The sequence below is a fragment of the Osmerus eperlanus genome, chromosome 5 (assembly GCF_963692335.1).
Source record: "Osmerus eperlanus chromosome 5, fOsmEpe2.1, whole genome shotgun sequence".
Lineage (NCBI taxonomy): Eukaryota > Metazoa > Chordata > Actinopteri > Osmeriformes > Osmeridae > Osmerus > Osmerus eperlanus.
The window spans coordinates 10825425-10850594 of NC_085022.1; the positions used below are offsets into that span (position 1 = coordinate 10825425).

Consider the following 25170-nt stretch of genomic DNA (forward strand, 5'->3'; position numbering starts at 1 on the left):
GTGGTCTCTCTGATGTAATCTAGATGGACGTTAATGGATCCTGTGGACTCTCCTCATCAGATAGAGGTGCAAATCACAAGCCTCTCTCTGTGTATGCAGGTAATAGTAGCCTAATAGCCGTCATCCAGCTAGCCGTGGCTGCACTTACATAGTTCTCAATTGATGAACTAAGAGGGGCTTTCTACATGACAATCTCCATGGAACATCACATGGAACATTAGTAGTATGCAGGTAAGCCTGAAGTGTCCCATTCACTAATTCAGCAGTAACGGGAACTGCATGGCCTGAGAGTCATCTCCGACATATATATATATACACATATATATACAGTACCAACACTAATATGAAACTAATATGACGTTCTCTGAACAACTTAATAACTGTGGGTGGTATCAGTTACCTTAATCGTCACACAGCCTATTATATTGTTCAATGTCATTGCGCGTCCATGAAAACATTCCAACTGTCCCAATACCCACCTGACCTCTGTTGTTTGCCAACAGCTACTCAACAGCAGTTTATGTAACAGCAGCAAGCGGCCCATTCAGAGGATTGGCTCTGTTCACTGAGACAGGCCAGCTGAAGAGTCAGTAGCCTAGACAGACTATGCTCTGCTCCACACTGGAATTAAGCGTGCCATGTCCAGGCCCTGACACAACATAACAGGGATTAGGGCCCCAGCCTGCCTCTCAGGTAACCAAAGACAAAGACCCAAGTAGGCCATGACCCTAGTGGCTTCCTGCCCTGAGGTAAAGTGAGGGGGGACCAGCCATGAGCTCAGGTTAACTACTCTACAATGATGTTCTGGCCTGGGAACTTAAACTGTAATCAATGGCAGTTTGAAATCTGATGCCTTCCAGTAGGTGTTCTATTAGAGACAAAAGGCTTCCAGAAGAAGGTGGGTTGAAGTTCTGACCTCCAACAAAATACTGTACAATGTCGGGCAAAGCCTCCTCGTGAACAACTCATATAAAGCTTCTGGATTTCACAAGCCGACTGTCTGGTCCAAAGTCAAAAGCATGAAAGTGCATGACTTCATTCACATTGTATAACTTTAAAAAATTATATATGTCATTCCAATCAGTTTGAGAGAGAAAATCAGAATCATGAACTTTCATGTGGCATCTACAATGTAAATTGGAGGAGATGCACTAGGAGGACTTCACAACAATAACGGCTATTCTTCTCTCGTTTCGGTGGTTAATCACACGTTTTTTGTCATATTTGGACTCACTGTCTGCCAACCTGCTGAGGCAGCCATGGCTTGGTGGAACTTGCTGAGATAGGCATTACTATTGCCAACAGCTAACCAAATGGATATGGTTCTTTTCAAAGCTTAGTTAAACATTGGCTTTGGATTCCTTCCCTTTTTAGTTGAGATTTCCAGTTTCTACATGACTGTAAAATACATGACCAAATGAATAGCTTTACCTCTGCATTGTTAATAGGCCTGCATACTGTCAGGATCTCCTTTCTCACCTCATATGGCATGGAACCAACATGCTTAAGTGCCAAAGGCTTATTACTCTTTAAAGGTTACACGAGTAGCGGATAATGGTGGTGGTGAAGTGGCATCGGAGACCAAACCCTCTAGTGAAACAGTAGCCCCTACTACAACTTTCTACATGCTCCCCTGGCCTTAGGATGGCCAACTCTCTACTCAGAGCTTGTAACACAATATCCTTTATGATTCTAAACACAGTGAAGCAGTGTAAGAAAACCTCTCTCTCTCTGTCTCTCTCTCTGTCTCTCTCCATCCATACACTCCCTATTCCATTTGCATGACTTGTGCCCCGTCATGAAAGAACATATGGTTAGGGGAGTTCTCCACAAAACTCTTCACTTTTCTCCTCCACACAAGTTAAATTACAGTGGAGGTCGCGACGGGGGACTACAGCATGCTCATCGTTGACAGCAGCTATTCTCCTGGCATGTTTGTCAACATTGCTGCCTGGTGTAATTGGCATAATTGTCAGGTTAGAGCTCTGAACAAACCCGGAGTCCTCCTGGCGAATGCCGGCCGTGTCATTAAGGGGGTATGTTTGTGGAGGCGCTCTCGGGGACATACATGTGAGCCTGTTGGAGAGACAGCTTGCCTGATAAAATGGCTGCCTCTTATCTCTGCTATGCATATGAAAGGCTTATGCCTTCTCCATGACAGATTTTACTTCTTGTCACTGTGGGATTTGCCCAGATACACCAGAACAGAGACTGGTGAGAAAACAAACAAACAATGTAGCTCCTTCATAGCCTTATTTAACCACTGTCCACATTCACATGTATGTGAATGTACAGTATCTGTATGTATGTATGTATGTATGTATGTATGTATGTATGTATGTATGTATGTATGTGTGTGTGTGTGTGTGTGTGTGTGTGTGTGTGTGTGTGTGTGTGTGTGTGTGTGTGTGTGTGTGTGTGTGTGTGTGTGAATGTGTGTGTGCATGTGACCACAGTTTGTCTGTTCAAGGATAACGACAGAAGGAGCATTAAGGAGATTTGTTCCAAAAACATTGAGTAAGTGTCTCAATGCTGTCGTACCCTCATCTCCTCCACAGCAATTTAAAAAAGAACTGGCAGGCCGAAGAGCTTGGCAATCCAAGAACCAGTCTCAATTATCTCTTTAATCTGTAATGAATACTTTATATAATAATGATATAGTGTCTATAATTACCATGATGAGGTGGGGCGCACTGAAAGCTAATCGTTTGTATCATCACTGCTGGGTAGCTTGGTTATTAAACTGGCAGCAAGCATAATGCTATTTGTTTGTTTTCTATGATTGCTCTTTTACTCCCAAAATAAACAAGATGCCTCTTTTGAGCTACAGCTGTATAATTTGTGGAAGCGGCAAAGAAATTTATCTATAAATGTATTTTCAATTTGAGGTAAGCTGCTGTCATGAAAGCTAAATCACAACCAGAGAGAAGATTATTCTAATTGCTTACCAGCTGCCGCACATTCTGTATTAATACAGGATGTCAGAATACTGTTCAAGTGGAGAGGATTTTTTGAATGTACTGCATGTAGTCAAGTGCTATATAATTGTTTACAGAGCACTTTTGATGGGGGTTTCATTTTATGCATGACACAGTGCTGTACTGTACGGAGTGTTTTTTTGTGTTGTCAAGTCTCTTTCTGAAAACGACCATAATACCAGCATGGCTGTTCCTCTGGGGCTTTCTCTGCCATTTGCTCAAGCTTCCACAATCCCCCCGACAGGCCTGTTTATGGCTGAGCTGTGAGCAGTGCAGGAATCCACAGACACGCCTTCATTAGAGATTAGAGTGACCGTCACAAAGTCCCCAGTCACCACCTACCAAGTCCCCACAGTCTCCCTACTTCACTACTTTACTTACACACAGCCAGGCTCATTCTACCAATATTCATTGGAAAATAGCTATTAAAGGCATTTTTTGTCAGGTACAGGGGCAGGGGGAACTCAATCGCAGACCAAAAAACAGGAAGTGAGGGTTTAATAATTCAAACAAGTATAAAGACGGCAGGCATGGGTCAGAATCCAGGACAGGTAAGAGTTCAAAAAACAAATATTAAATCCGAAACAAGAAGGGTAAAAATGGTCTGAACAGGAATGTGACACAAGAAAAGTTTATGATCATTGACCTATGCACTTTCCCAAGCTCTTTTTTGTAAGTTGCTTTGGATAAAAGTGTCTGCTAAATGAATAAATGTAAATGTAAGAAATCGCTGGAAAGGCTCAGGAAAAATACTGGCACAATCTGGAAGGGAACAAAGGAACAGAAGGGTATACAGTCTAAACTGAGTTGATGAGCAGAGCACAGGCGAGGCTTGTAATAGTAATTGTATTCAATAGAGGCATGGTTGAAGATTGATCTCAGGCAGAGGTATTGGCACATTTTAAAACCAGACTTTGATGGCCTTTCTTCATAAGGGACAGCCATAGACTTGGATGGATTAAATGGATGTAGTGTAGTTGTTCTCCAACTGTGATGGGCCCAGCACAGTGCTGTGATCCTTGCATTTCTAGACCTCCCATTTCACATGCATGTCATGTTCTACCTCTCCACCAAAGACTGGTCAGGGAGACGAGTTTGTCAAATATATACCATGCGTGACATGCAGGCAGTTTCACATGAAAATCCCATTTTGACTGCAGCTGCCAACACGTACTGACATAGTTCAACAGCAGCTGCCAGGAAATGAAGCTCTACTTCTCCATATCGAGATTGGATCCCAGTACAGCCCTATCGTTGTTGTCAAACAACATGTCTGCTTCCTCCCACTGAGTCTGCGGACATGGAAGTGTCTGAGTGTGGGTGATGGAGAACATCCCTCCACTGATTCCCAGCAGGATATGAATGAGGATGGGAGAGGGCAGCGGTGAAATAGCATCTTGAATTTGCTGGATCTCGAACCATACCCTCTCATTAGGAAGTGACGCTCCCACATACAGTACATACACTTAGACACGCGGGCACACACACAAATACATGCACTGTACAGTATGTAACGCTCACACACAACACCTACTCACAACTCCTACGCATTTGTAGCCTATGCAAAGCTACCACAAGGATATTCACTTTTCAAGGGAAATACCCACTGTTAAGGTTATATTCAGGAAACCTGCCAGCTCTTTTACACCTACAAAAAACAACAAAGTGCGATGTAATGCAGAATGCTGCAGAGAAATGTTGCCATGGCAAGGGAAAATGAAACCTTTCAACGCAGTATTATACAGCCATTCCAACTCCCATCAACATCCCCCCAGTACCGCAAGAACAAAGACTCTATTCTTGGAGGGAACATTAAAGACAGACAGCTGTCAATCACTTCTCCTGTGACTATATTTCCTGTGTCAGAGAGCTTGCCGGATGGGGGAATGTGCAATATTCTGATAATATTCCATGCAAACTAATGCAACTCAGAACTCTTCCCTACTGGCCAGGAGGGGAAATGAGAACAGGTAATTATCGGATCGCCCGAAGGCGAGAAATGATAGAGATTGGGGTTATTATAACAGGGATATTTAGCCCTGCTAATGAAGGCCCATGTTTTGAGAGCACCAGGTGGGAGGAGCTGTGGGGAGGAGTGAAGGGGTGTGTGTTGTGTGTGTGGGGACGACGACTGAGGGGGTGCCCGAAGTGTGTCCATGCAAAACGTTAGGTGTGATAAGACCCTATTGCATAAGGCAGAGGCTAGCCTCAGCACCAGCCCAGGCCTGACTGCTCAGTCACTCTCCCCTCCTCTCTGCATGTCTGACAAAGACAGCATGGTAGAGGCTCGGAGAGAAGGATAATGTCTACATTTACGCCATATTAACTTCTTTCCACATTTTCATGAGGTCCGGTCTGTAGTTATCTGGGTGTAGAAGAGTGGGGGTGGCAGTATTAGCAGGGGTTAACAGCAATGGCTGTTCTGCATGAGACCAGCATGTTAATTTAAATTCTTTGCCAGTCATGTAGTCCTTCATAATCTATCTTGTACAATGGTCATTCATTAGGAGACCAGGAGATCATGCTCTAAGAGAAAGACACTAATGGGCCAGGCCTATTTAACCCCACAGTATACACTCACCCATTTCAGTAGCACAACTTCAGCAGTAACATTTAGAAAGAGACTGCTTATTTTGTGTGTGCAGCAGTTCCCCTTGATGGATATGAAATGTTAAACATGTCATTAGGATTCACAGGAGTCCCCTTGCCAGACGTGCTCCTCGCAGACATCAGAATTGCTAATTTGCTGGTTTGCCTGCAAATAACCGGTTGGTCTAAGAGGGAATGAATAGAAACAGGAGTCTGATTTGTCCAGATAACCTTGAAAGCCCTCAGTCCGGCTTCCTGTGGATGTGCTTAGCTCAATCAGTCTCTCTTTATCATGATAATCTGAGCCTCAGTGCACTGTAGCGCAGAGGTCGGAATACTGAGTCCTACCTGTTAGCTAGCTCTAGTGTCTAAATAGTATAATATTCAGTCATTCATTATGGTTTTTGGTTAAATTAAATATAAATGTAACTTAATCACAATAATAGAGACTGATTAAGCCTTTGATCCAAAGACTACATTTTCATAGCTTGAGATAGATGATGGTGGCCACTCCAAAGCCATGCCTTGTCAGGCCAGTGAGTCAGCAGAGAGGCAAACTTGTGATTGGCCGGGCTAAGCAGTTTGGATGTGATGGTGATGTGAGTGGACTGGCTGGTCAGACCTGGGGATAGCGTACTGTTCTAGGGCCATGGCTGGTACAGACCCCAGTGCTTTCTCAGCACATTGCACATCAGACTTACTAAGTAATGCCTCAGGACTGGAGGCATCAGCATACAGAGGATCCACAGTTTTTTTGGAACCCCTACAGCAATTACAGCTGCATGGTCTAGATGGAGAGGATCTTACAGATAAGCGTGTATTTTGTTTAGAATAAACATTCCGGTATTCATGCTGAAAGTGAAATTGAGGATCTCAGCGTGCCCAGTTGCAAGTCCATCATGAGAGGCACTGGCTTCCTGCTAGAAAACAAATCCTAGTGGAGATCTATCATTGGAAGGAGGATATGTGTGTGTGTGGAGGAGAGTGGGGGGCTCACTGTTTTCTGTCACGGCCTCAGCTGTGCTCAGACAGTATCCCTGCACAGCGCTATCTTTCACCCAGCCAGGCGCATACCTCCTCCTCGCCCACAGACCCCACTGTGCCCAGGCAGCGCCTGCCCGACAACACATTCATTTACTCCCCACAGGACCCCCACAACCTGTCAACTGGGTCTGTGTTGCAGGCCTGCTCAAACACACCAAGACCGGATGGCTAGGAACGGCATAGAACACAAAACAGACACGCATACACAAGTTTCCTTTTCACATCATTAAATGCTTAATTTCAAATCAGACTTTAAAGATATGTCTACTAACACCTTATCATGGTGCTGGGCTAGACTTGAGGGAGGATGTTGTCCCTGTAGAGGATTTGGTTAGTGGTAACACTAAGCGTTGATGAATTAGCACATGAATAGAGTGGTATGTGCATGTGTGTGTATGTGTGGTGTCTGTATTCAGAATGTGCCTGTACATGTGGAAAGACACAATTTAACAGGCTAATGTGTGAACACCATGAGCATGATGACTATGTTCCCATATCCCGAACCAGAGCCTTGAGGCGAGACTTAACTCCAACCTGGAGACACTGATTTTGTCTTTCAAAGAGAGCGATGGTTGGAGGAACAGATGGAGATGTTGGACGCTTCCAGGAATTATTAATGACACGCTCTGATCCTAAATGACCTTCAGCAAATAGCATGGCCTCCTCACACAGGATAACTCACCCTGCCTCTCACATCCATGTTATATACAACAAACATGGGTGATTGGAGAAACACTGGTCTGTCGTTACTGTACCTCAGGCTCTAATCCAATCAGGAAGGCTCTCTTCCATTTTTTGCTCAAAGGCATCGCAGACATCCAATCATGGTAAACACAATCGTACGTTCCAGGAATAGATTTGAGATTTATGCTGCAAACACTAATTCCATAAAGCCCAATTTGTTTCACCCACAATGGGAGCCATACGCTGAAATTAATCTTCAGAAAGCTTTTCCTGTAGATTTTTTTGCTTCAATAGAGGTTTGCATAGTTCTTTGTAGTGGGTGAGGGGATATACTATTGTGGCATCAAATCTATCTTACAAGCATATATCAGTAACAGCCATAGCATTTCTGTTACTTATGGATAACAGTCTATGACACAACCTCCAACTACTCCTGAATTGCCTGGGAGTGATTCTGAGCTGTTCATTCCACATTCTCTTACCTAAAGATGAAATGACATAGAAATGATTTTTTTTATTTTTTTTTATTTTATGCTCCGTAATCTACAAAATATACTGTATCAAAGATTTTTGTTTGCCATTCACTCAGAAGTGTTATCTATGATTGAGGACTGTGTTGTAGTACTCTCAGGTAATTGTAACCGCCATGCTGAAACTCTATCTGGGTAAGTGAATGTTTTACTACTGAATAGTCTCAATGGGGATTGTACATTTCAGAGATAGCTTTATCAGATGGTTTGCAATACAATATATGTTGTTGGTCGATTTGAGCAACAATACCCTGGAATGTTGGCTTATGATCCTTCTGTAGCCTTGGGTGTCTTGTAAAATCATGCCTTAGCAGTGTTCTGTGGCATGTCTTTACAATCTACATCTGAAGGAGAAACCGATCAAACTCACTTCTCAAACTCAAAAAGTATAACAAAATATATTATTAAATCAGGGGCCGTCTATGTATCTCCATACTTGTAATTAATTACCACAGGGCTTGCTAATGAGAGTATACATTCATACAATGGCTTGGCATGTTTATTCAAGATAGCTCAGAAAACCAACTCCCTTATGTATAAATTATAATAATAACAGACCATGAAATCAAGAAACAACATCTCCACCCTTAGATCAAAGACTGAGGGTGGCTAATCAATGCCCATGAAATTAGTCAAAGATCAAAACACACTGCCATGCCCATTGAACTGTAGGATGTTCTACCAAAGGCTTTAGACATACAGTAGATACCAGATCCTCCAGCCCTTTATGTGTACCCTCCCATACCTGGCGTTACAGTGGCTTCTATGCCCAGAGGATGCACATACAAAGGAGTAATTAACTGTGGAGCAAAAACATGCCTGGGTGGAAACAGAGAATCAGAGTTCATGCTCTTTGTCCTGCATGCATTGCGCTTTACCTGGATCCGGTGCATAGTCATTTCTCCATCTCAAAACCATCGAGCTACACCTCTCAAACAAACATAAAGCCACATGCCCTCCACCACACAGTACTTGGAGACATCATTTCCTCTGTCTCTCACGCACCCAGTGAGAGAAGCCCCAGATTTGTGCCTTCCCCCTCCTCCCCATGCACCCCGTCTGCCCCACCCCCAAGTGTGTTTCTGTCTGCCAGGCGCTCCCTGGCTGTCTCCCCTCCCAGCTTGGTGGCTAGGCTCTCACGCGTAACACGGTTTGTCTCTCTCATCACAGCAGTGTACCAGCTAAAATATTTACTAAAAGGAGCACAGCAGATAGCCATTTGTTTCTCCCGAGATGATAGTGTCCCATCCTGTCCCCTATATTAACTTCACCGAGAAGCACAGGCAGTCGTCCTCACACAGTCTGATTTAGATGTGTGCAGCACTGCTATCTCATCCCTCAACTCTCTTTCAATCTATCACACACATTCCAATGCCTTCTCTCAGTCTTTCTTTCTCTCTAAATGAATAAAAACGGTATCTGTGTCCACTCATATGTGTGGACACAGACACAAGTATTTAAAAAAGTGCACAGGCCCCTGTGATATAATTACTTATGGATAAACTATACATCACAATGTACACAAACCATATACTATTACTTGTCTATGGATGGCAGAGGACATGATTGGAGCAGTGTAAAAGCTGTATTGCGCCTGACAGTGGGAAGTCATTAGAGTGCAACAGTGGGCTGCATGGCTTTGATAATAATTGAGAACACACACTGTTTGTGCAGATTCCTCCTCAGTCGCCCCGAGTCACACATGAAAGACAATAATGTAGCTAGCAGCACCAGGAGAGAAGGCTGATGTTCCAATCCCCTCAAACTATTGACAAAAACAAAAACTTGAAGAAGACGGCTGCTGATTGGTAACTTAGCGACAGATCCCTTCAAGCAAATAAAGCAGCTATGCCAGCTTTCAACAGGAACAATTCTTTTGTTTCAGTGGGGATGAGATCAATTAGACGGCAAATAAGCTGTCCCTGGAAGATATTAAACACACTCTCCCAAACAGAAGTTCTGCAACTTCTCTTTGAGGAACAGAGGAGCTATTTCTTTCAATTTATATGATGCTTCTGTCTCTTGTATTGGCATGAGGGAGCTCTCAAAATGAGCAGAGACCAGTTTTTTTCCACATCAGGGATGAAGACAAATTTTTCTGTCCAATTTGGGCTTCTGTAAGAGGTTGATCATAAGCACATCCTGGGATTTTGAGCGAGGGTCTGTGCTGACGCTGCTGTTGTTGAGGCTGGAGCACACTGAGCAGCCAGAAAGCCGGGCTGACAAGGACCTGCACTCAGCACAGGGAGAGCTCTCATCCAGAAACAAAGGAGCTCAGGGGAACAAAGGCAAAAACACCCCAAAAAGCGACTTGAAAACAACAACAAAACATCTCAGAACCCTCCAGAGGAGCAGCAGTTGGGTGATTGCCAGCTGCACTACAACTCCAGATTACCAGGCTCTGTGAGAGCCTTTTAGCAATCGCTTTGAGCTGTAGCATCTCCAGCTCCTTAATCAGACGGGCTGGGGAGGGAGGGAGCCAGGGAACGCACGGTTGTGACACGCAAAGGGCTCAGCGCAGCGGGCGATCGACTCATAATCAGCAATCAGATATTAGAGCCAGCCCATGGGGGGAGGGGTGCTAATCTCAGAAAGGTCAAGAGCCTCTCCACAGCCTGTCAACCTTGCCACCCCTGCAGACACACCCATACATTGTCTGGGAGGGCCCCCTTCTAGGTTGGCCCCTGCACTCCATTCAGTGTTCAGGACCACAGGGCAAAGAGGTGCACCATGGTGGAATGTTTGTTTGACATCCTTCTGTGAATCACCATTGTCAATGGATTAGAACTGTTATATTATTTATTGATAGAAAGACTTTCCATCAATCAGGCCCCTGATAAACCTTGGCCTGTCTATTTTTATCCACACCATTTTAAACCAAATCAAGTTCAATGCACAATATTTCCCTTTTAAATCCTTTCATCTTATAATTAGCACCAAAGCAGCATTATTTTATTGCAAATAAATATATGTGCATATAAATAAATTCTAAGTGGACTGTTCCAACAAGGCTGTTTCCCTTTGTTATTCATGCTGATATTACAATTTGCTTTGTACAGGTTTTGTTTGGAAAAGTATGCCTGAGGCAAGTTACCCAGAGACTTAGGCTGTTTATCAATCCACGTTTTTCTCCGTTCTTGCAAACTCATTTTACGTCATCTTTCATTACCAAGTACGGTTCCAATCCAAAGAAAACAAGTCACCAAGAACGCCCAAAATACCCGGAAGTGTTCTTGATCCGCCCCTTTTATCGAGGATGCATCGGATGATGGCTTGGCCAGCGAGAACGCATCTGATTTCCCAGAAGTCATTGAAAGATGTCAGGAGAGACGGACAAACTTCATAACTGTAACTTTTTACTATTCATATTTCAGCTAAACTGTACGTGTAAAAAAAAGTGAACAGGTGAAAAGGTGCTTATTTTATTGATAAAACGGCTAATTTGTAAATTTGACTTTTCGATAACCTAGCAAACGAGTCCAGGGTATTGCGCAATAGCCAAGAAAACCTGCATCTCAATTCGTTCTCCGTCCTTGGGTTCTTGCAAGACCGTACTCGCAAGGATGCTTACGAGAACGTTCTTCAAAAGAACATACTTGCGTTTTTAGCGTTCTTCGGATTGATAAACAGCCTTAGTATCATGCCTGTACTCTGCTACATCCTGCTTTGTTGTGACGACTCTTAACCATTCTTGTGTCTGTGTCTGAACAGAACTACCCAGCTAGGACAGTGCCCCCCTACTGTTAAGGAGTGCTACTTCAACAAATAATGATCAGCCCCTACCTCCACCACCATGCCTCTACATGAACAACTAATCAAAGTGCTCTCTCTCCTCTCTGTCCTTTGTAAACAAGACTGGTCCCGGAGAGTGGGCGGAGACTACCTCCGCTAATGCCACCTCTATCCTTATTCATCGGAAATCCTGCCACCTCGTACTTCTTACCTGAACCTAAACCAGTCCGAATGTGTTAGTGGTTCTCATGGAGAAGACAGAGGCATGCTCAACCCCCAGACTTCAGATCCTCCTTCACATCTCTCCCAGTCCCTCATCCATGGCACACCATATAGCCTTCACCGAGACAGAGAGACTTTAAACTTTACTCATTCAACCACTCCTTGTTAGCCATAGCACAGATAACACACTAGAGACACAGCAGAGGTCTCTCTCTCTCTCACACACACACACACACACACACACACACACACACACACACACACACACACACACACACACACACACACACACACACACACATACACACACCAGAAAACCATTCCGTTCCCACCTCACCTCCCCAGGATGGACACTGAAGGAGACAGTGAGGCTGATTTTAAATCCCACAAACAACAATGCTTCCCTTTCACTGAGATCTGATTACAACAGAGTAGAGAGCAGCCTGGCATTTCAGAGGAACACAGGTCAGCTCTGTAGCAGTGTCAGAGCAAGACACTGTCCTGTTGGAGTACGGAGCATAGATATCAGACAAACTGGAGGTAAAAAAAAGGAACCACAGAAAGAGAAGAACGGAGAGAGAAAGAGAGAGGAATATAGACACAAAGATGGGGATGGGGAGGGACAGGCCAAACACTGCAGGCTCTGGAGGAAAATGCTTCAGCTCAGTCTGGACCCCCCCCTCTCTCCCTCTCCCTTTTTTTATCTGACAATAGAGAAAGAGAGGTGCCCCACTGTCAACACCTCGCACCTTATGTGTCTTTATTCCTCAGTATTTGAGTCAGACAAAACGCAAAATCAATAATGCTTTTTCTCCTCCATTTCCTCTTTGATGCAACTTCAAAAGGCCAGTGGACAGCACTCCAGAGGCCAGGGTCGAAAAAAAAGGTAATGATACAAAACACTCAAGACACTAAAAGAAGTTGAAAAACCTTTCCACTTCCAGATCCTTTGCTCAGTTAAGTTGAGAAGTCAGGGTTGAACAGAGCAGCCATGTTGCACAAATGGCATAATAGAGAGCACTAGATTTGATAATAACACCAGCTACACTGGATGAAAAAAAAAAAAAAAACATGTTGGTAGAATTTTTAAATTAGCGATAGATGAACTTGTAGCTGCTGTGAAACGGTCTGATTGAATCACCCAGACAACAGACTGAGAACAACATCCCCATTTTTCCTCACTGCTCTGGGAGCATAATCCACTGACTGGTTACTCTGTCCTTTCATTCTCTCTTTGACAAATCTAGGCAGTCTCCTCTACAGGCTTAATTTCTCTCTTCACCTTTATACACTGCACGTCCCTGTCCTTACTGCTTCTATGCAGCTAAATCAAAAATCCATGCTCTCAATGGCCAGTCAATATCTCATTAACCAGTCCATCCACACACAGTGGTCTGAGCCAGCAGACAGGCAGACAGGCAGGCAGGCAGGCAGGCAGGCAGGCAGGCAGGCAGGTGTGTCTCACTGCAAGCTGCAGACACCAGCAGAGCTTACACACTTTAATAACCTGTAGAGACACCACTCTGCTTCCTCCCAGCTAAGCATTGAGGGCGTTCATTAACACATGCACACACAGACACACACACACAATCACACACAATCACACCGCCACTAAGCACTGCTTATCTCTGTCGACTGGACTGATGTTTGCCTTCACTCTATTCTGATGATTATCTGTCTCATAAATGCTGTTTACACCATTTTATAAATTATTGATTGAAACTAATACTACCATAAGTATTCAGTATTTATTTTAACAGAACTTGTACGGAATACAGTCAGTCATGACGTCCTCATATTTGTAATATTATATACAAATGGAGAGAGAGACATATTAGTTCAAAAGCATCACAACATACAGTATGTCGATATGAAGCTAGCTGTAAACAAATGTTGTTTTATGGCAAGCTGACCTTATTTTGAACCATGTTTGATGAAGTTCTTTTTGCCTTCACCTTAAACCCTCCCTCCCTTACTCTCTATGTCCTCAGTCCTTAACTGGATGATACTCAATCTTGTTCAACTCTGCTGTGGTGTGTGTAGGAGTCTTTGGCATGCATTGGTCAAGAGCCCTTTCCTCGCTCACTGATACACAGAGACACGGAGCACATCTATTTACTTGTTTTAGAACCCTTAAACCAGTTATAAAATTAGATGTGGCTTTGCATGTGTGTCTTCAGTTCAGGAACATTATTTACACTCTAGTAAACACACTAAAGCACATAGTTACAGCATGCATCTGACAGCACTCATCTGACAGCAGTCCAGTATTGCGATGAGGTTAAAAAAGCATTGCGATGGCCCGCAGAATTATTGCTCTTGTTGAATGGTTAATTATAATATAGATGAAACACACTTTACTTTTTTCTGTCTTTTTGCACATCAAACGTCCTTCTTTAATTATGTAATTACTATTTGGAATTTTCATCTTAATTGTGCTGAGTAGGCTGGCTAATTTGCATGGGGTAATGAGAGGGATGTTTCCATTCCAGGTAATTAGGTACTTGAGAGAGGCTGTGGTGTGGCTGTGAGGCTGGAGATGCAGAAGAATGGTGGGAGGGATGGAGGTGGAGAGAGACCCAGAGAAATAGAAAGTGAGAGACAGAGAGAGGGAGACAGAGAGAGAGAAGAGAGAGAGAAAAAAAAGAGACGATACATGCTTTTTGGACATACTTTGCTGTCTGTCTACTAAAGTGCATGCAACCTGTAAAAATGTTTGTATTGTAACATAAATGTCAATACCTGTCTCTTCTACTCTTTGCCTTTAATACAACGGTATCCTACAGAGTAAATGGACAGAATTTCTTATCCAACCACAGTCAATTTCACCATAATTAATATTAGTGGAAAGGTGTATGTGCAAGTATTCAATCTCTCTATCAACCACACAACAGCCCAAAAGGGAAAAATATGTCATAAAAATAATCTCGGAAATCTGCCCACAGTCCATTTCAAAGAAACATCTTGTCCATGACACCCAAATGAAGGACAGTAGGTCAGAGGGTCGTGTTCATATCTGCCTTAGCGGCAGCGCCTGTCACTCTCCCACCACTAGGCAATCTTTACCTCAGCCTGCTCACACACAGTGATGGACAGCACCTTGAGAGAGAATTTCACACGGCTCTTCCTCTCAGTCCAGAGGTGTTGAAGGCCGTCAGAACTCACCTGTCTAAAAGGGACCTAGTCACCCTCACTGTGACTGCAATACAAATACTTTACAGCAGACAGATACAGTGTATGGACATAAAAGCCCATCGAACACTGCAACACAAATGTGTTGCATTTATTTATAATCAAAATACTTCACAGCAGACAAATACTGTGTATAGATTATATTTTTTAAACACACTGAACACTGCATCACCAATTTATTTTCCCACTCTTTTTATTCAAATTACATACATTTTTATTCAAATATTATTATCTAGAACACTATAGATACCCCAGTCTCTATTACAGTAAGAGGCTGTGTGTTTGCAGTGCCTCAGTCAGAAAGCCAAGAAGAAGGCCGAGGGGTAACAGAAGCCGTCCTGGGATCTCGTCTCCTCGGCCAGCCCTGACACACTGCATACGACAGCTGCCGCTTCCTCACCTCAGCTATGGTGTGTGAAGCCGTGCAATATGTGTGCATGCATGCATGCATGACGGTGTACATGTGAATGTATGTGCATGTGTTTGGCTTCATTATGTACATGTGTGTACACGCTAGAATGAGTGTAATTTAATTTGAGTGTGGATAGATGTGAATGCATGTATAAGAGTGTGTGTGTCTGTGTGTGTGTGTGTGTGTGTGTACGTGTATGTTTGGTATGTGGATGTCAAAAAAGGATGGGACACGTGTGTGTGTGAGAAAGAGTGAATGAGAGAGAGAGATAGTGAGGAAGTGAGCGAGAGAGTGACACAGAGAGAGAGAAATAGAGAGAGAGTCGGGGTTGGAGCAGAGGGATTAAGCATGCAGGATCAACATTATAGAGACTGGGAGGACCACGTCTAGCCTGCATGGCCACACAAGTATACACAGCTACCCCCAAAAAATAGGTCAGTGGAACACACACTCCCACAGACAACCCACCCACGCACACACACACACGTTCACACACCAGTATCAACTCAAAGAATCACCATCTGACAGTGAAGTCTGTGACTCCTGTCTGCGACCCACGTTGAACGCTACGACACACACATCTGAGCAGACATGTCCTCGGGGCTGGAACAACAGGATTAAAAAGCGGAGCAGACAGACAGAGCCCCCCAGGCCCCCTACACCTTCCCCCCTAACATCCACTCCAAGACCCTACAGCTACCTCGGGAGCCCCAATCTGCTCCCCTCATCAGGGTGAGGACCACACCGACTCTGGTTTCTGAATTGCCTCACAAACCCAGACTCAAACACACACCACTCTCACCAAGCCAGACTTCAAGTGGTGAAAATAAAACAAGTCTTGTTACAGACGTCATGTCTTTCATTTAAAATGTGGAATATGCAACTTTCCCTACTGAATAAAATAGCTTTGATAAATAAATGAAATATTATAATACATCATGTAAATATAATAAACTGAATACCCTGGAAATCAACACATTCAGATTCAGAGGCAGCCTCCTATTACTCTCTATATCTCGCTCCGTCACTCTCCCTTCTTCCCCTCACACTCTGTGACACTCTTTCCTTGCAAGCGGCTGAAATGGAGAGTTGGCAGGCTGTGAATAGACAAGCTTCACTCCCCTCTCTACTTGTTACTCCGAGGCTGTCTCATGCACAGTGGTGGATCAGCATGCATTCTGCTCTTACCTTTCATAGCTGAAATCACAAAATACATCATTAAGCTCCGAGTCCATAAGAGAACACTATCACCAGCGCAAAGCCTTCTACTGCTGTCTCAGCAGCAGCTGGCCAGCACAGCTCTGTCTCCCAGCCTCCGAGCATGACCACACGAGAATCCATGTGACTGTGACATCAGCGCTAATGTCCGCCTGCTCCCCGCCCCCTTGCCTTTGATTGGCACAGCAGGCAGCCAGTGGGGGCGCTGAGAGCTCAGGCAGAGAAGCTGGCCCCTTTCCCACTGATTGCAGTCAGAGTGGTGTCTGAGGGCTCGCTAGACACAGCACACTTTCACTATCGCCCCTTGCTTATCTTCACTGGAAGAGTCATAACAGTGGTTCTGTTCTGTACCAGACATCTCCTCTTCGTGGATTTTCCTTTATCTCTAGATGTTCTCCATTCCTAATATCCAAATGTGAAAGGATAAGGGAGAAAAAGAAAGTACAAAGGGGTGGGTCGAGAAAGTAGAGAAGAAAAAAAAGATAAATGAGGAGGAAGAAAAAAAGAAATGGAAAAAGAGAGGGTGATATGAGTAAATTATAATGCGTATAGAACATTTACAAAGAGATAGAGAAAGAGAGAGGAAGAGGTGGGCTGAGAGGCACTGTAATTCCCCATGGCTCAGTGACAGCAGTGGCCCTGTCCTTCCTCACTGGTCTGTAGATAGGAGAGATCTGTATGGCTCCAGATGTCTCAGAGCAGCCCCTCTCCCCTGACCTCTCCACAGGACACACACATCTCTCCTCTCCTGCCGCTCCCTCACACCACGCTGGCAGGTGAAGAAGGGGAGATAGTGACGAAAAAGGTTTTGCTGATCTCCTCCACCCCACAGCGACCAGAGGATGAGTTTACTCTTATCGTTCTTTCTCTCTCCCTCCCCCTTCTCTCATACTCTTTCTCTCTCATTCTCTTTCTTCTCTACCTTTCCATCTCTCTGTCTTCCCCTCTTTCTCCCTCTCTCTTTTTCTCCCCCTTCTCCTCCCCCTCCTTCCATCTCTCTTCCTCCCTCATATAATAATCTGCTCAGACCTTTACCAGCTGGCACTCTCTGATACAATATTCTGGTTTTAGTGCAATCCAGTTCTGGCCAAGCCAGCTTCATTTTGAATCTCCATAAATAAGTGGGTGTTCATATCATCTCTTCATGAGAGAAAAACGCTAAACATTTCATGGCTTTATTTCCAGCAGTCTCAAAAGCATCAGTTTATGACTACAGTCAGTGTAGGACACTGGACAAACTGTACACATTTTTTCTTTGCTAAATCCAGTCTAGAGTAACTAGAGAATGAAACCTAAAGCCAGATGATTATTACACGATTACTACAGTGACTTTATTCATTCATTTTTAATATACTGTACTGTACATGTCTCCACAACACGAAAAACATGAATATTCTGATTGCTAAAGAAGGGGAAACCATACACTACTACATGCCATCATATTCAAATGAAATCTCTTGAACAGGCACCATCAATCTAGTAAATGTAGGTCTTTCATTAGGACCCCTAGTATGAAACATTAGATACACTAAACATATTGCTCATGTTATTACAACTTCACTCTGTCACTGCACAGTATATAATGAACAAAATTGAATTTAGTGGCATAATTTAAATGAGGCGTGTCATGGTCACAAACAAGAGACAAGGATGCCTTGGTAAAAACTTAACTGATTTTGTCTTCTGTCAAGTCTGGGGGTTAGAACCACAAGAGCCCCCGTCGTTGTCTGAATGAGAACCCCTACCCACGCTGCAGAGGAGTGGGTAAACTGTCACTCTCTGTGGTCGACTGTGTGAAAGCGCAGTCTCTATCAGACTCAACTGAGGGGACAGTTACATCTGCTGGTGCTTCTGTGTGCCTGTTTTCCTGTTTAGAAAACAGCGTGGCTTGTCCCTCTCTATGACCTTTCTATCGCTGTCGCACACACGCAGACATACATAGACAAACACACACTCACACATTTGCACACACTAAGATGACTGACTGGATAACAAAAGTTTTGTCTGCAAGTTGGTTATCTGAGATAGATCAGAGTGGAACATCTGTGTTCATCTCTGTATGTGAAAGTGAGAGTGGGAGTAGTTGATTTGTCAGAGTGCATTGTGTTCGGTGTGGGTGTGTAAACGTGAACTAGTAAGTTTTCATAAAAACTAGACACTGCGCAAATTGATTTGATCAATCAGTGATTGATCAAATCAATCACTGATACAGTACCAATACCGTAAACATCATGAAGTCGTCTCAAGGTCATCTTCAAAATAAAAAAAAAGTATACAGTGGCTGAATGATCATATTTTTTTTTATCTCAGTGTGACTTCTCCTTGTGCATCTTTGCAAGGAGAGTCAACACAATGCCATGGTGCCCTTGCCTCTCTGTGTGCTTGTTCTCCCTATCCCTGACACTGCCCCCAGCCTCACAGCCCTGTCAGGTTAGCTCACACCAGCTACAGTACTGTACTCTCAGCTAAGGAGAATCCTGGGCATTACTCCAATGTCCACACTCGTTTTCCAGACTGGACAGCCACAGATACACTGTCTCAAGCAATGCTCTGGTACACACTGGATCCGAGCCATGGGGCTTCTGAGGACAGCTGCTGCCAGCAAGACCACTTGCTCTGCACTTGATGGTCCAATCTCTCTAACACCGGCCATTACCTGGGACAGGACGCCAATACTGGTGCTACTGAAGTCATTAAGACATTGACTAAGCTAGAAAACACCATTTAACTAAGTGTCAATTGTGTGCATGATATGGATTGATGCGTATTCAATACCATTCTTTTAAATTGATTGAACGTTTTGATTGAAATATTGAATGTGTCTGTCTTTTCAGGTATTGATGGTACATCAGGAACATCATGAATACCTGATTACCATCCTGAGGGTGACGGTACTGGAAGGTCCCCCTAGATGTTTGAAGACCCCATCCCTCCACAGAGTCTGTGTACCACTGGGCTGAGCTTGGCTGCGGAGGCAGGTCCACACACACACATTGCCTCTGCTCTGCATAAACACTGGCCCAGTCAAGTGTCTCGCTCTCCTCACTGATTAATTCAAGCAAATGTATTTATTGTAAACAAGCCCTGTGGGATGGAATTCAATTGAGAGGAGGCACCGAGCCTCCACTGGTGCCCCCGGAGGAAAGAAGAGGACCAGAGTCGATAATGGCCTCATTAGCAGTCTGTCAGTAGCCATCCCACTGACTGGGCTCACCACACAGCTGATACCACCTTAACTCCTGCACCACTGGAGCCGCTCGGCCTCCCCCCCACCCTCCGTCCCCCTTCACTCTACGCTCCGCAGCCCCAGGACTCTCCAGCTGACTGTGTCCACCCCCCACCCCCGCCCGCGACAGGAGACATCTCATCATAGCTAACTACGGGGGTGGGGGTGGGTGGCCCTCCTGCCTTGAACAGCTAAACCACATTAACACGGTCTGACAGACAAACGGAAACAATACAAATCAATTTCATATGCCAGGGATTGCAGGGCAAAATATTGAACGGTAGTAGTAGCTACCCATACAGATACCCTAGACAATCATAAACCAATTTAGAGCCATTTTAGGCAATTTCCTAGGCCTTCCACATGTAGGGAATACTTCAATACATCATAGAGACAACAAAGGGACTATCTTTTTTCAGGGAGAGAAGGGGAGACTATTGGGTCTCTTTCAAATGAGCAGAGAGCCGGGTTTTCTAAAGTGAGGCTTAATGTAAGTTTGAGCATGGTAAGTGTGGAAACATACATGGATGTTGTGCCTTAAGTTTCACAATATAATGTTTACCTACAGGATAAACATTATGCTCCTCAGCCATCATGGAGAATGGGTTTTCTGTAGAGCAGTGTGGAGAGGAGTGTTGCTACAGAAGCAGTAGAGAAGGGAGGGCTACTGATAGACACACTGACAGTGTGATCAGGGAAGGATCTCCATTAGTGAGTGTTCTCTACTCTTTATATTCACAGCCTTAGGCCAGCTCTGCTCAGTTCCACCATTACCAACAAACACACATTTACACACAACACACACACACAAACACACAGTGTACTGTATACACTGTATACATGAGACGTGCGTGAGACCAAGAGGGGAATTGAGACAAAAGCGTTGGTAGACTGACAAAGTTAGTGATTAAATAGGACTAATATATGAAATGATCCCACAAAATAATCATAATCTTCCCCAACAGAGTAAGTACATTCCACCAAATCCAAATCATATTTCCATATAAAAGTAGTCTGATTAGTTTGAATCTCATCTCAACAACAACGGCACTCTGTAACCGAGAACAGGTTTCAGTTCAGACAAAAGAGTTTTGCAGGGAATAGAAATAAACATCACAATGTCAAAGACCTAGAATGTTCTTTTGCAGGGGAGTTCATGTCAGTTTCAAATTCTATTTGGACCCTTCAAGGTATTCTGAATATGGAGAATTTGATCAGCATTAAACTCCACTTGCGCCTCCTCTAATTGAAAGCATCAGATGCCCCCCAGCATCTACTGTGTACTGCAGCCGCTTCATAGAGGTTGTTGATGTTGCTGTCATCGCTTTCTTGGCTTTACAGTAGTAAGGGTGGAAAACCATGCCAATTCCTTCGACTCTGGGTAGTTTGTAATATGAGAAACGCAGTCTATTGGGTCAATTTCTTGTAGAACAGAACCACCCTTATTATATTTGATCAAGATCAAGAAATCCACAACCGTCGAACAATAAATGTAAAAAATACTTAGAGATGAGAGATGTAGCCTACAATAAACAGGCTTGTCCATTTAAACTGTTATATGAAAAAAGTCCAACAAATCAATACAAATCACTTTTTTAAATGAAGCACCCTGTGTCTCTTTCAAATGAAGCTGTCCTTGGAGAGAAAGAGAGAGAGAGAGAAACAGAGGGAGAGAGATAGAAAGGGGTATGTGTTCTAAGCAAGGGAAGAAAAGGAAAGAAAGAGTGAGAGATTATAACAGGCATGGCAGGCTGTGTGAGAGGCTTAGCCTGGCTAGGTGGGGAGGTGGAACCCTGTGAATTCTAATGAACTGGCAGGACTCCCCTAAACCAGCTCCATCTTCACCACAGGAGAAGAAAGGAGAGGAAAGGAGAGGAAAAGAGAGGAGAGGAGAGGAAAAGAGAGGAGAGGAGAGGAAAAGAGAGGAGAGGAGAGGAAAAGAGAGGAGAAAAGAGGTAAGGAGATAAAAAGAGATTGGTTGAGAAGAGAGGAGAAGAGAGAGCCACCCCCCCTCTATGGCAGACCAAACAGAGCAGGTCATTTTGCCTGTGATAATTATGGCCATAACCAGGCATGAGGGATTGGTAATGGGCCTGCTTATTCTTCATGTGCTGCAGAGGCGACGACGGAGCCTGTCTGAGGGAGTGAGGCATGATTATGTGTTTTTCTACCTTTGGTGGGGTGACGATGGTAAGTTGCAATGGCTGCTGAAAAGGGCAGCGGGGGACTTGGCCTTTGAAGGGAAGTTAACGAATGGACTTCATTATTGAGGAACATACCAGGAAGACCTCCTGGAGTGTGTGATATATTATCTACCTACACTACACACTCCCCCAACATCACCAATATAGTACAACATCAACTCTGAGGGAGGAGGACGTTTAAACAAAAATATTTAACCTTCTGTCAGGAAGACTAAAAAAGAAGTACAACCAAACACAATGTGCCCATGTTTGTATAGATTTCCAAAAAATCACAAATATTGAGATGGGATATTTTGCGCAATAATTACATTTCTTATTTTCTAGCACTGTGAACTACGAGGCTCTGTCTCTGACTTTTACACACCGAAAACCATTACAATCACCAAAAATGTTTTTCTTAGACAAACACATATTTAAAATGTTGTTTGACATTAAGGTGCTTGTGTTCCCCTGCCCATCAGGCAGTCTAGTTCAACACGGTATACATTACATTCATTTACTAAGGAGAACACTGCTCAAGCATGAAAGTTACTTTCCCTAAGTTCACAGTGCTCAATAAAAACAAGTGACCCACCAAAAGGACTGGCTTTTTCCTTAAGATTGAGGTAGATCTTCAGGCTATGCACCATGCGCGCACCACTTAGCCTCCCCCTTCTGCCATTGCTTGCTGGAGTTTCTGTATGGTGGACAGAGGGACCCTTTTAGTGAGCATGCACCGAACACTTTTACTCTTGACTTATGAGGATGCCATGGGTGCAGAAGAGTGATTCATCACTAGGTGTGCTCCTCCTGCACCCTCACACATTAGTAATGTGGTCCTTAGAGGAGGAGTCCTGTCATCACTCTGTACCTGGACCCTCGGAACAAGCTAGGTCAACAGGAGGCTGCAACGCCTGCTGGCCCACTTTTAGTCTTTCACAGCACCTTTAAGTTTCCTCTGGGTCCGGGAGAGCTGAGCCTGACGGCATGCTGAGCTGGGCCAGGCTGGCCTATCCACGCCGAGCAGCTGGCCAGCTGTCTCTGACTGTACATGTGCTGACACTACATAGGCCGGACATGCGGCCATTCACTAAATGTTGAATCAATATAGTACAATGCAGTACAGCCTGTTATTTTTGGGTATGTTAAGGATAACTGGAAACACACTGGTGAGGGTTCAATTATAAAGTAACCATGGAATATTGTATAATAATTATATTCTGGAATGTCACAAAGAAATTACAGTTTCATTTCCAGAATGTACAATGTATGAAATTCAGGTCTGAAATCATAGCAAAAGGTCTCATTCAAAATGAGAAATAAGACAGTGTATGAGAACTTCCCAGACTTTTCCATCCAAATCAGCCTGGGGGAATTTCATCGCAAGGCTTGCTAGTCTTCTGTAATACCAGTGTAACAGATCTGCATGAGTAACAAACACATGATCATCTTTTCTTTCATAGAATACAGAGCCACTTTAAGTCAGCATAAGCTTTTGACCTTAACACTGCAGGTAATGCACATTTAAACACCTACCTCAGTCTTCGTGTTTGTCATTTTACTTGTGAAGATTAGGTGTAAAAAGGCTATTTGAAACCAAAACATAGGATTAAGGGATAATGCTGCTCTGTGTCTTGTGAGTCGACCTTGAGTCTGTAATCCAGCACAATACTGGGTAACAGCATATCTCCCTTTCTCCTACAGTCAATACAGTCACTGCACAAAACTCTCTGTGCTATAACTGCAGAAACACAATCATGTCAGAAAGCTAATTTAAGGGGAACTCATCTGTACCAGGACATTTATCATTGAGTAATATTGATACATTGGATAACAACTTCAATGCAGTAAATGAAATATACATTAAATAAATGTCATATAAAATGTATAAAACATAGAAATAATTAAAAAAATACTGTATGGTACAGGAAACGCCTCTAAAAAGAAGAAATTTTCATTTATCTGAAAGATAAAAGACAACTGTTCGCTGAATTAGGCAGGAGCATACTATAATGAGAATGGGTTGAGAAATGAACTTGATCTTTAAATTGAGCCCTCCTTAAGTAACTCACTGCATTATTAGTGTGGCGGCTACTTAATCAGAGAAAATGTCAATTTAGCAACAGGATGCCTTTGCAATTATGCCTTCAGTGGCAAAAAAGTATAATTTTACATCATGACACAGGGGTATATAAAGCCTGCATATATTTCTCTACCTCTGTCCCTGCCCATAGAGACTGAAGGTCCAAGTCTCCCTCTCCTTCTCTCTATCTTTCTGTCTGTCTCCATTCAGCCAGCCTTATTTCCTGTCTCTCTCACTCATTTCCCCCCCTCTAAGGTAGACACAGTGGAGAGAGAATCTGCCTTTGATGTCTGGGATCCTATAATGCTGAGGCGTGGAATTCCGCATGCCTGTTATCTGGAGAATCTTAATGATCACGGTCAACTTCACAATAGGTTAACCGTATTCCTCTGTTCTCACTCTGCACAGCCACGCAGACACAAATGAAAAGCAACAGAAAAAACACAGCAGAGATCTAATGAAAAAACCAACACATTCAGTTGGTTGTGATCAACACACACGTAAATGTGTAGGATCACCAGCGGATCAACTGCCACTTCTTTTTTCATATCGGTGTAAACTGATATTTCTGTCTGTGTCTTTACCGAACAAGAAATGTTTGGTATTACAGTAGCTATATTCTACATCCAGATACAAACTAATTACTCCAATCACATGCACTATTTCTATATTCTGAAACCAAACTTGTAATTTCATATTACATTGATATAACAATAAAAATTCTAAATAATTCAGTGCTCAAATTATACATGATAATTATAGGCTCCATTATTCAAACCAGGACTCATTGCATTTGCATTTTCATAGTTATGATAATTACAAATCCCATAACAGAATACTTCAGATAATTGTCTAAATAACTCTACCATAGAAACAGTCAATTAAGTTGTAAAAATAATTTGGTGTGGTGTTCCATGTCTTAGAGACTGCAGCCAGACAGCAGCAGGTCAGTGATATATGCTGGGTAATGTGGGGAGGCTGTGTGTGGGAGAAATGAGGAAGGAGACTGTGTACATCCTTGCTCCTCCAGAGGAAGTTAATGATGGCACAAGGACATTTAATTATGGGCTCCATCTT

General features: G+C 43.5%; 1 protein-coding gene across 2 annotated transcripts in view; it reads right to left on the reverse strand.

The window, feature by feature from the left end:
- Window positions 1-25170, reverse strand: part of roraa (RAR-related orphan receptor A, paralog a) — a 161034-nt gene that overhangs the window by 26843 nt on the left and 109021 nt on the right. Inside the window, exon 1 of one of the 2 annotated variants that reach the window (XM_062461589.1) lies at window positions 16572-16733. The exons of the other annotated variant lie outside the window; for it this stretch is intronic. Within the exon in view, the coding sequence (XP_062317573.1) occupies window positions 16572-16602 (31 nt within the window). The 5' untranslated portion in view covers window positions 16603-16733. Of the gene's footprint in view, window positions 1-16571; window positions 16734-25170 lie in introns of those variants that run through there. 2 annotated transcript variants of the gene reach the window in all.